This window comes from Trichosurus vulpecula, chromosome 2, assembly GCF_011100635.1.
Source record: "Trichosurus vulpecula isolate mTriVul1 chromosome 2, mTriVul1.pri, whole genome shotgun sequence".
NCBI classification, from domain to species: Eukaryota; Metazoa; Chordata; class Mammalia; order Diprotodontia; family Phalangeridae; genus Trichosurus; species Trichosurus vulpecula.
In genome coordinates this window covers 245,229,451-245,242,605 of record NC_050574.1, presented here as the reverse complement: position 1 = coordinate 245,242,605, position 13,155 = coordinate 245,229,451, and the positions used below count along the sequence as shown (strand labels likewise).

Sequence of the window (13,155 nt, the reverse complement as noted above, 5' to 3'; positions counted from 1 at the left end):
TTGTTCTCCTTTTTGTCACACAAGCAGATTTGAATGTGAGAAGTAATATTTTTTTCACTTTTAAAATTTATAACTAAGTGAAATCTTCTTAAGACAGATGCCACAGAAACTGAGCTAAAAGTGGAACAGGTAGCCTTAGGAGGAGCAAATGCCCCATTACTGGAGTTCTTCAAGCAGAGACTGTATTATTGTTACAGTTTTATAATTATTTTTGTTAACAATAAGCTACTTGATTGAGGTCAGACAGCTAGTCATTGGTCAACCCAAGGCTAGAACCCAGGTCTGCTTCCAATTCAATGCCCTTTCCTCTATACCATGATGACTTTTTTAATGTTAAAACTACACTGAGTATATTAAGTCAGATTATGTTCAATCTAAGGTAATATTTGTTTCACCTGGAAACAAACAAGCTTTAAAACGTGGTTTATTCATGAAAATTCACAAACAAGGAACAACCAACTTGAACAAGTATAAAGATGATTTGTTAGCACTGAATTCCTCTTTGCTTTTTAAAGTATTACCTCTGGTTCCAGGAAGTGGTGCTGCAATCCAGTAGCCTAAATGGGGAGCCACATATGTCCATACTAAATGGTCATTAAATTTCTTGACCATTCCCAAACCACGATTTGCCCAAGCACCTAGAAAAGAAACCAAATAATTGCTAATTAGGCAGGAGCCAGATGTAGAGCCTTTTGCTTTTAAAGCATCTCTTTCTAAATACAATAGCTATACATATTCTAGGGTTGATAGAACAAATTTTCTGATATCTGGGATTAAATACATGTCAATTTAATATATCAAAATATTTTTTCAACAAATATTCTGAAAAACTCAAACTATACAGCATGAGATTGGGAGCATAATCTCGAATTTGGAGAAATTACCCTTGGACAGATGAGGCAATGAGGCTTTGGGGAAAAGCTTCAGGGACTTTTAGCTATGCCTAAGAAAAATCCTAATTTATCACCTACATAGCATTTAAATTAGCCCTACTTAGATGTCAGAAGATTATAATTATGGAGAGAATATAGTTATAGATCTTAGAGGTCATCAAATCTAACTCTCTGATTATGCAGAAAATGAAACTGAGGCACAGAGGGGTTAAGTGACTTGCCCAAAAGGTCACAGAGCTTGAAAGTACCTGAGACAGAATTTGAACTTAGGTCTTTCTGACTCCAGTTGCCATGTTCTATGCACAAAAGCCAGTTAACTACCTATGTTTGGTCATGGTTAGACCAGCCAATCTTTGTTTTTTGGAGATCTCAATAAGCTGTCCCTTGAGTGGGTGGCAATTTGCCTCCTTGCTACAGAGTATATATCTAGGTATTTGTCTAAAGATCTTAAATTTACTATTTTGTTTCATTCTGATAATTATATAAATTCTTCAGGGAAATATCTTTCTGAGGCCATCTATATGCAATGAGGTTTTTCTGTATTAAAGGGAAAATTTTATATATATACACACATATATATATACACACACACATATATGTATATATATACACATATGTATGTATATGTATACACATATTTGTGTGTATGTATATATACATATATATACACATATATGCGCATTTTTTCCTCCATAAAACTTAGTGACAGGGGGAGATGGAGGGTTAATAATTTTTTTGGAGTGGGGAACAGATATGGAATATAAATGCTTTTCTTGAATATCATGTTACATGTTGACAGCATTTAGAAAAAATAAATAATAAATAGCTATTTTGTGAAATGATAATTTGCCCTAATATCCCCTAATCAATTTACAAAATACTATGATGGCCTAAAATTATGTACTGAAAATATGATAAAATGTATAATATTACTGAAATGTCATGCTATAGTCTAACCTGTTTAAAAAAAATATCCAATGCTCCACATTTCTTAACCTTTAGAGTCCACATACCAGTTTTCATATCAAATGTCCAAGCAGGTAACGCATCCCCTGCCTTTGCAGTGCTTGGGTCCAGGAGGGGGAGAGTAATTTGAATGGAGCCATCCACATTTAGTTCTTTTCCACCAGAATATATATTCACACATATTGCAGCAAGAGGAGTCAACTCAATGCTTTTGAAACCTAAAAATAAAAAAGATTTTTTTTTTGCTTCAGAGAATCAAACATACAGTCAGTATTAAGGTGATGTGGAAAAGCAAAGTGAAGAACTAAAACATCAGATCCTTCTAATTTGTCAAAAAGTGTTGTTTTTATCCCAAATAAGTACATACAGATTCAACTTTTATCCTTTCATCAGAGGGGCATGTATGCATATTTATATTATATTTGAAATTTAAATGTCAATTTGCTAAATTCAGTAATTTTAAAAAATAACAGTGGGCTATAATGAAACCTGATGAACCTCTCTCTGACATACTGCATCTTTGACCATTTTACTATCCATAGAATTGATACTGGTATATACTGAGATTTTAAATTCTAAAAAGGGATTAATAAAACATTTGCCAATATACTAGTGACATTCTACTGTGTCAGAGGTTTTTCTATATTTTATCATAATGATGCCTCTCAAAAACTTTGGAAGATACATGTTAGTTCTATACAGTATGTAGAAAATAAGTTTTCCCTCATTATTCTTCTTTGATCACTCACACTGTCAAACAGAATAGCACTATATACTTCAAATTTTAAAAATAAATTATATGATAAGATTCTTGAAAAAGACAAAATTTTCAAGTACCTTCATAATTAGAAATGTCTACTCAGAGGCACCTTATACAGAAAACTGATTTATATTAAACAGAAATTAACTTCTACTTTCTCACAGAGCCAGAACACTCTAAATTTTAACACTTTAATCAAAATCATAGAAAACTTTTAAAACAGTTTCCTGAAATAAAATTATGCATTTTCCTTTCTTAGCTTAACTCTTGTCTTTTCAGCTCAAAAAGAGAGAAATAACTATTTAGGCCATGAGGTTTTGAATGTCTATAACATTGACAATTGTCTAAAACAGAAAATATGGAAAAATGCCAATCACAAATGAAAAAAATCAATAATGAAGTAAATTTGATTTTTTTAAAAAGAAAATGAAAAAAATGTAAAACACTATATAGCCTACTGGCATCGTCATACATTTTAATATTTGGAAAAGTTAGGTATCTGACTCTAGGAAGGGGTCCCCCCTTTTCCATCTTGGCTACATCTAGACAGTGGTTTCATGCTCTCCCTGAAGCATATCCTAGGGAGATTGCCTTACCACAACTCTCAAGCTATAACCAACCCAAAGCTGAAGCAAGGAGTTTAGAATAAAGGAGGAAAAAAAGGAAAAGTAGATACACAAAGGGGAAAAAAGTGAAAAAAGGGTACATATCAAGTAATATGTCTCTAAAGTGTACAAAAGTAAGCAAGTAAGTCAATAGTGATGTTCATTCATTTGCCTTTATTCAGTATTAAGGACTGGGATTTTTCCCCCATGCCTTTGGTATTTTCACCTCCTGAATATTGTATTACCTCCAACACTAATTTCCTCATTTCACTATTCACTTGGTCTATACATCTGGTTTAAATATCTTTATTCTCTTCTGTGTCACCGTTAGTGCTATATTTGACCTCAAGCATGGTGAAATATTATCCTTGCTAGTAAAAACAGTTTATTATACTAACCTTTGCTAAACTTTTTCATTTTTCTTCTGTTTATTATTCTTTATCAATTTTTTTTGCTTTAAATGTTTTTGAGATGATTCTGCTTCGCTGAGTCTCATGTCAAGCTTATTTTAAACTGCTTTTACTCTCTACTGCTTCTATCTGCTTCACAAGATTACACTTCTCATAATTATCCATCATCCTTCTTTATAAGATTTTAAAAACAAGTTTATGTTGTAAACTAATGTTGCCTTTGGCTGACATCTCTCTGTATGCAAAAGAATCAAATATTTGATTTCTTTTAGTAAGAGAAATGTGTATTGCAATTTACTCTAAAATATTACAATCCATGAATCTCAATTACATCTAAACATAACATTTAACTGCCTTAAGAGATTTTACTGTCATTGTACAATTGCAAAGTTTGAAATTATTTCTATAGATCCATGGTCTCAACAATGTTATTTTCCCCCATCAATGTAGACTACAAACCATTTGTGTCTTTTCATCCTATGTGATTCCTGACCATGTATTTCCATAGGAACTTCATCAAGGATTTAACTAAAATATTGGAGGACTTCAAGAAAGTCTTTTTTTAAATAATTCACTATTTATTTTTTAACATTCTTTTCTTTTTAAATTTTGAATTCCAAATTCTATCATTCTCTCCTACACCTCCCATAGCCACTAAGAAGGCAAGCAAAATGATATCAATTATACATGAGAAGTCATGGAAAACATATTTCTTTCTTAAGGTATTCTTTGGGCATAATAAAACTACACTGTAAATGAAATGCACATTAATTTCAATGTAATTATAGCAAGTACTGTAGGGAGCCAATTGTACTTTTAGAGAAAAGGAAGGCAGACAGAGACATCTTGATAATAGATATGGGATTCAAGGAATTAATCAACTTCAAATGTGTACCTAAGCATCACATCTCTACATTCAGTTAAAAGTCTAGAGGATATGCTTATGTCCTTATAATACATTTAAATACAATTACAAGACTAAGAAGAACATTGAATACCTGATTTGTTAAGAAGAATTCCCGTCGTGTACAGAAAGTTGTCTACTTTCAGAAACTGTTGTAGTACTGTAAGATAGCCCGTGACATTACTAATATGATGGCTGCTTGGAAGTTTAATCAAACCCTTTGGAAACTGTACACTTGGTTGAGATTTGGCATCTGGAAAATATTTTTTTAATTTAACTAACAGTAAAATTAAGTAAAAAAAACCATTGAGTTGGGAACAAATGTAAAACAATGACATGGATTAGTGTTTGTACTATAAATCACTCTTCTCCAAAATTTCTTTTCTCATTTGTAAAATTAGGAAAGCAATAACAAATGCCTTCTAAAAGGGGGTATAGAGAAACAATCTTTCCTGATTCCTAATTCAATCCAACTGCACATATCAGTGCTTTCTGGAGTAAATGATGGTGACTTGCCGTTTGGATATTGTTGGGCCAGGAATTAGAATTTCATCAATGTTAAGAACTCACAGTGTAAGGGAGGGAAAAACTCCTTCCCATGAAGATTGTCAATATGTCTGTAGTTTTGTAGTCTTAGGAATTACCTGAGAGTACTGAGAGATGAAATTGATAATCCATGGTCCTAGAGTTGGTATGTGTTAAGGGCAGTACTTGAATCTACATTTTTTGACTCCAAGGTTTTGGGGTTGTTTTGGCTCCACTACTGCACACTGCCTCTCTGACTTGTACTTATGACCTATCAATGCCTACTCTTATGTTCACTTTTGTAGTTCCCTGACTTTTCTCTGATTCTCAGGTCCCTTCATTGTAGAAGCTTTATTGGAAGCAGTATGGTATAATGAAGAGAGGGTTGGCCTTAATTAGGAAGACTTAGTTTCAAGTCCCGCCTTTGACACACTAGCTGTGGGACCATGGTTAAGTCACTTAATTTCTCAGGGTCCCAGGCAATTGGCTAAAACTATAAGTAACAGAGAAGTCACTCATTTGTATCGGTGAAGGGTGGTCCCCAGATTGTGACTTTTGCACATTGATAAAAATCACAGGTCCAGACCCAAACAAATCCCTAAATCCACAAAATACACCCCCTCTACACATCTAAATGTAGACTTATAGATAAATAATTCTCTAAGGCTAGAAGCTACAGACAAGTTGACAATCTGCTTGGAAGGATTTTGTTTCCACACTGTGAGTTGTCAGCACTGATGAAATTCTAATTCCTGGTCCAAGCACTCCCAAACTGCAAGTTACCTTCAGTTACTAGACAAAGCACTAACATGTGCATTTGGATTGAAGAGCAGTGGAAAAAATTGGAAGAGACCCTAAAGGCTTTGGGTCTACCCAATTTGGATAATCTAACTAGAGAAATGTGTATTTGCATTGAAGAGCTGTATGTTTATTTCTGTATGTCTATTTCTTTTCTCTGACAAAAGCAATAATAATTTTCATACTTAAGTAATGACTAAAAAAGCAATTGGTGTGCACTTTCTTGGCTTACCTCACAAAGCAAAACCACAGACCTTTAAGAATACTGGATAGAAACTTTATCAGCATTAGTATATATGAATTTTTTAAAAAGATATTCATGCATTTCTTAAAAATGCTTCATCTATAGAGCTTACAACAATTTCAAAATTCAATTTAGAAATAGGTGTTTGGAACTCAGAACAAAGTTTACCTTGGAAACAGTGTTATACATGGGGTTTAGGTTTTTAAGAAAGTTCACAAAATCCTATTTAACCCACAGATAGATGGACCAATACTTAACATTACTGTAGGACATAAGTACCATTTACCATATTGTTTCTACATGCAAACCCATTCAGGTATATATTATGGGACCCTAGAAACATATCTCCTATCAATGTAGCCCTATCTCTTTCCAACTAAGCTTAGCAGTGGAAGAAGAGACTATTTTCTGCACAAGTTACAATATGGTTATGGGCATCCTGATGACCTATAGTAAGGAGAGAATGAAGGAGGGAAGAAAAGAGAGTTGCAGACATCACTGGCATCAGCAAGGAGGATCTCCTATGCTTCTAGGAATAGCGGAGAGGGGACTTCCAGGTAGTTCAATACCAGTCAAGAGAATTATCCGAAGGTACGTGGTTTTCCTTAATGAAGTGTTTTAAAGTCAGGATCTGTCTCTATTCAGAGGTGGTGGGAGACAATATACTTAGGGAAAAATAGGCAGCTTGCTATTTGGCATACCAAAATGTGATGAAAACAATTTTTAAAGCTTCTAAATTTCCCATAGAACTCTACTGTGTGGCTATCTTAAATGCCTAGGTCATTCCTCTTGATCCCTCAATCCGGCTTTTTTTTGGGCAGGGCAATTGGGGCTAAGTGACTTGCCCAAGGTCACACAGCTAGTACATGTGTGTCAAGTGTCTGAGGCCAGATTTGAACTCAGGTTCTCCTGACTCCAGGGCCAGTGGTCTACTCACTGTACCACATAGCTGCCCCTGATCCCTCAATCCTGAACATTTGCCACCTTAGGAATGGAGTCAATTTCAACTAACCACTTAATATTTATTCCATATATCATAAAATGTACACTATCATCAGAATATAGATTTTTTTAAATATGCAAATGTCAATGAATATATCTAGTCCTAGCTCCATGATTAGATGATTTCCTAGATCTAATTAACCTAGTTTGTTAATAAAGAATTTTTAATTACATAATAATAATCACTTTACATAATGGATTGAGGAGTGTTGTACTTACCAGATGATTTTCCGGTAACTAAAACAGTATCTTCAAATAGCCATATATTAGCTTGACTTTGAGGGAACAGTGAAAGTGTCACTGATGAATATACTGTGAAATGTAACACATTTAGAATATTTTATTAAGTGCAAGAAAGCTGCAACAAATTTAGTTCTGTTCCAACAGCTCTGAAAAGTGTTGAACAGCACAACTGTATGAGAAGAAAGTCAGGCAACTGTAAAGCCAGGAAAAACAAGAATGGAAAATATGATGGATGAAAATGAAATAAAGAAAAAAAACAGAGTAGACATTATGATGATGTCCATTAAAGTTTAGTGGCTTACTTACTGTGATATATAAACTTATTCCAAAGTACTTAAGGCATGTTATTTGAAATAGGACTTCCTTGTGTGGAGTGGATAAGGTACTGGACTTGGAACATGAAAACTGGTTTCAAACCCTACACCTCAGAGATTAATTAACTATGTGACTCTGGGCACTTCACTTAATCTCACTGTACCTCAGAATCTTTAACTGTAAAATGATGGGGTTAGACTTTTGCACATAATATCCTTTCAAATACCTGAGGAAGGCTATTATGCCCCACCTAATTCTTTCCTACCTATTCTTTCAATCAATATTCCTGTGGCATCTATCATTCTAAATGCTCTCCTTTAGATAATATCCAGACTGTCAATATTCCTCCTAAAATGTGGCACGCAGAACAGAACATAATACTCTATTTTTCCTAACCTACAAACCATATACCAGCACTGTCATAGCCCTCTGGATTCTATGCTTCTATTGATAGGTAGGTGCTAATATGATATCTATTTTAAATTTGAGGAAACTGAGGCACAGGTTAAGTGATTTGCCTTGAGTCACACAGCTAGTATTTAAGGCTGAATTTTAACTCTGATCTTCCTGACTCCAGGCCCTAACTCTACCCACTGTACCATCTAGCTGCTCAAGTCATACAACTCACAGATATCTTGAAACAAACAAACAAGATTCCTAGAGTCCTTCCTCCAAGTTGACTTTAACTCTTCCTTTGGGTTCAGTCTTTCAACCAGTTCTGATATATTTTAACCTATATTTTTAGTTTATCCACAAGGATAGCTCAGACAATTTTATGTAACATTCTGTTGAAATCCAGATATACTATATCTCTGGCATTCCACTGACAAGCCTAGTATTCTGTCAAAAGTGGAAATGACATTAGTTATATAACTGAACTAGTCTTGACCCTTTATTTAGAGCATAGATTAGGAACTAGGAGAGAACTTAGAGATCATCAAGTCTAGGCCCATTATTTCACAGATGAGGAAACAGAGTTATGTGACTTGTCCAGGGCCAAACAATGAGAAAGTATTTGAAGTGGGATTACAGGGACTCTTCCTCATTCTAAATTCAGCACTGCATCTACTACCCCAAGATGTTGGCTCTTTAGGAATCACATAAATGATTTTTAGTCTATAACACACAAGTTTATTAGTTAATTATATACTGCTATTTTCTAACTATTTGAATTTTATTAGTCAAAACTCGATAAAACTCTATGATGTTTATGGTCAATATGAAGTCCTACACAGCTTTTGAATCTTAAACTGTATCAGTATGGTATTTGGCAAATGGCAGATTTTCAATACAACTTAGTTTATCTCCCCAGTCCTACCTAATATCTGTTCCTTGTCTTGATTGTTACTGAGACAAAAATATAGCCTCTTTAAGCTAAGTGGTTTGGCTTTTGTTTCAAAATCTTCTGAGATGAAAATATAGTTAAAATTCAAGTTAGGTGCTATGGTTTTGGTTTCAATAGTATTCATAAACAGCAATATTTCTGGCCTCATCCACTCAGAATACAGCCCTAAGAAAGAAAAGGAGCTTTCCTAGTCTGTTAATATCTATCTAAAGCAGCCAGAATAAGTATATTAAGTAAATAACCATATTTCATTATTTTTATTTTATTTATTTACTACATAACTACCATGTACCTAATACTATAAAGTATAAAAATGATTATAGGATGTTTCTTGTGTTCATGTATGTATACATGTAGTTGTTTCCCTGTTGTCTCTCCCAATTAGAATGTAACCTCCTTGAAAACCAGGACTGGTTTTTTTTTCCTTTATATATTCAATGCTTAGCAGAGGACATTACATATGGTAAGTGCTTAATAAATGCTTGTTGACTTGACCTCAAGGATTTATAATCTTGTTGGAGGAAGAAAACTAACTCTTGTAAAACAATCATTAGAAATTCAAGAATAAGCAAATGGATTTTACTTGTGATTTCACAGGTATAGATCTCTCTGGTGAAGAAAATCAACCAACACAAGTTATCACCTTCTCTGTAACTTGGAGTCTTAGAGACTTGCCTAGAACATTGAAAAGGTAAGTAACTCATGTCCAGGATCACACAACTGATATGTATCAGAGATGGAATTCAAACCCATGGCTTCTTGGCTCTGAGATTGTTTCTCTATTATATCACAATTACTCACAAGCAATCAAAAACAATATATAATTACACCCTACATTGTATGGCATAGACTATAAATACTGAAGGAGTTTAGAGCAGATAAAAATAGATCAATATAGGTTAGAGCATTTCAAGAAAACTTGTTGAAGAGGTGCATGAAAAAGGCCTTGAAGAATGAGAACAAATATTTATTATAGAAGGCATTTACACATTGTTTTAAACAATTTTATCAATAACTTGCATCATGCATGCCAATAAAGTAGAAATTGCCATTTACTGCCCCCAAATGGACAATTTACTTAAATATGCACTTCCTTGTAATTTGCATCTACAACTATAAGCTTTTTATATGAATTTTACTAAAAGTTTTTTAAAGTCTTTTCAAAATAGCATTTAAACAAAAACATAATACAGGGTAAAAATCCCTCCTGTTTTGCTTTAGACTAGAATTCAGTCCTGACTTATTTAGGTTAGTTTTGTGGAGTTACATTCAGTTGACAAGAATAAAATGGATTTTCAAAGATAAAAAAATTAATTAGTAATATTTTTAAAGGGCTTACTTGGCATTCTTCTAGTCTTCCAAGGCAATGGTGTTAGCAGGTAGCCATCTTTGTAAGCTGTGATAGTCAAGCTGACACCTAATTTATAAGGAACTTTTATTAACACCGCTCCATTATTTCCAGTTACAGTAGAATTTGTCTTTGTGTAGTTCACATACACTTCTACAACTGCTTGGCGTAGATATTGACGACTGATGATATCATTCACATGGACTTTCAGTAAAAACAGAGATACTAAAAGAAAAAAGATGCCAGATATTAGTATTGAAGTATGTTCTATAATGAAATATATTTGTTGTAAAATACTATCCAAAATCATTTCTTGTACATTAGCACAGAAAAATTAATTTGTGGAATTTGAAATATTTGCTCCTATGTCTATTCATAATATATTTATATTAACCTAACAAAAATATTTGTCTAAACTGGAATCCCTTTTCAAAAGGAGATTTGATATTTTCTCTTCAAAAACATGCAATTTTACAGCATTTCAATGAGCTTCATAAAACTGAGCCAAGTTAATTCCAATTCTTGCCAACAAGGAATGGGGCATACCTCCACAGAAATGTATTCATTTATGTTTGTGGCCTTTAATGTATTCATTTGGTAATATTCTCTAAGAGACCAAAAGGAACTTTCTGGTACTGAATGTGAGAAATGTAAGGCTGTGTTTGCCTATGATACAAAAATACATAAAAGTAAGCACTGACTAATGCCAACAAATTAATTTCACATCATTCTTTTCAATACACATCTTAGCACCATGGCTAATGAGGCTTTCTTTTCAACTAGAGGGGGAAGAAGAGTTTCACATTTTTAAAATACTTCATAAGCCATGGTTACATGAAAATAGGATTCAGGGGGAATTTGATACCTTTAAGTATTTGAAAAGTCACCATGTGGAGAAGACTAGACTTATTCTGTTTGGCCCCAGTGGGACAGAATGAGGTGAAAGTTGTGAAGAGGCAAATTTAGTCTCAGTCAGAAAAAACTTCCTTAAAAATAGTCCTGTCCAAAAGCAGAATGCAGTGCTTGGAGAAGTAGGTTTCCATTTCATTAGAGGTCCTCAAGAAGAAGCTGGATGATCACTTACAGAGTATGCTATAGTGAGGGTTCCCATCTTGTATGGATTAGCTAGCTGTTGAGATCCTTCCCAATTCTCAAATTCTCTGATTCTATAACAGAAGAGTCGATTTTATCCTGACTGCTTATTGTATAAGAGCTCACATTCATCTGTCACAAAAACTCTTTGAGGTAGGTGATATAAGTACCATCATTCCAATTTATGGAGATCATTAAGTTGAGTCTCAGCAGTCATGGCTTAGTACTGTGAGTAGATTTTGTTTCAATCATTATACTTAAATTCTAAGACTAGCACAGTAGCTGACACATAGTAGGTGCTCAATAAATACTTGTTGATTGATTATATACTCCTCATAAATTGCAAGACCAGGACTTGAGCTCGATTTCCAATAAAATTCACTGTTGTTTCCCCTACACTATGCTGTCTCCCCCATGGTGATGTTGTAAGAGTGAATTGACCTTTTTTTCCCCTTTAAAACCATAAGATAAGCAAATTACTGACAATCTTGACCAAGGAAGACCCTGCTGGTAAATTTTTGGTCACACTTCCTTATTCTAAATATTTTATTGGCATAAGGTAGATAATTTATTTTTATTGAATGAGAATTATTGTTGTTTTTAATGCTAAAAATATTTATCTACCTGTCCCTAGGAAGATATAAGCCAGCAAGCTTGAAAGAAGAGCCCAGCTCTCATTCTTTTCATGGAGAAAAGAAAATGTCATGCAAAACAATGTTCTCTATATGCACATAGGAAAAAAAATTTGTAGTTACAGGATGCTAATTCTTACATATAAAAGTTGTGAGGCAACTAGGTGGCTCAGTGGAAAGAGTACCAGGACTGGAGTCAGGAAGACTCCTTTTCATGAGTATGAGTTCAAATCTGGCCTCAGACACTTACTAGCTGTTTGTGACCCTGGGCAAGTCACTTAATCCTCTTTGCCTCAGTTTCTTCATCTGTAAAATGAGCTGGAGAAGGAAATGGCAAACCATTCCAGTATCTTCATCAAGAAAACCCCAAGTGCAACCATGAAGAGTCAGACATAATTGAAATAAGTGAAGAACAACAAAAATAAAAGCCCATGCTTACTTTTTAAATCTAGCAAAAAGCTGAATCTCAATTTGGAAGTAAATTGTAGAAAGAAACTTATTAAAGAAAGAGGATCCATAACCTGTATAGTCAGGCCTTTACAATGAGGTTTCATCATTCTACAGGAAGCTGTACATATATTCTGAGCTTATCAAACATGCACACTCCAAAATAAATATAGAAATTGCCTTATAGAGCCAAAGAAAAATAATCCTTGTGCTCCATTCCATTATCATGGATAATCAAGACAGGACTACAATTGGCTAATCTTAATAGCTTCTATATATAAAATGTCATTTACTGTGTCACTATTTTGTGATGAGAAAAGATTCTATGAAAGAATTTGGAAATGTGATATCCATAGGCTGTCAACTCTATCTGTTCCTCAAATAATTTGATCTTACTTTTTAGACATTTATCATTAACTTGACATAATATAGTTGGTTCATGGTAAAACAAGAGATATCAAATTTGTAACAATTTTAAAATTCAAATAGCATTCCTTAAATCACTATTTTAATATTAAATAAATTAGTTTCATAAACAAAAACAATATTAAGGGCTTATTCAAAACTAAACCTTTAAATAGCAACTGTTTGTCCAATTTAAAAGAATCCACATAAGGAATTTTTAA

The 13,155-nt window shown here is 33.7% G+C and overlaps 1 protein-coding gene across 1 annotated transcript in view; it reads right to left on the bottom strand.

Annotated features, from left to right (window-relative positions):
- The window catches only part of FAM171B (family with sequence similarity 171 member B), an 81,805-nt gene that overhangs the window by 8,070 nt on the left and 60,580 nt on the right, over positions 1-13,155 (bottom strand). Inside the window, exons 2-6 of the mRNA XM_036746936.1 lie at positions 10,350-10,583; positions 7,327-7,419; positions 4,633-4,791; positions 1,907-2,077; positions 522-638 (exon numbers count right to left, since the gene is read on the bottom strand). Coding sequence (XP_036602831.1) covers positions 522-638; positions 1,907-2,077; positions 4,633-4,791; positions 7,327-7,419; positions 10,350-10,583 — 774 coding nt within the window. The remainder of the gene's footprint in view (positions 1-521; positions 639-1,906; positions 2,078-4,632; positions 4,792-7,326; positions 7,420-10,349; positions 10,584-13,155) is intronic.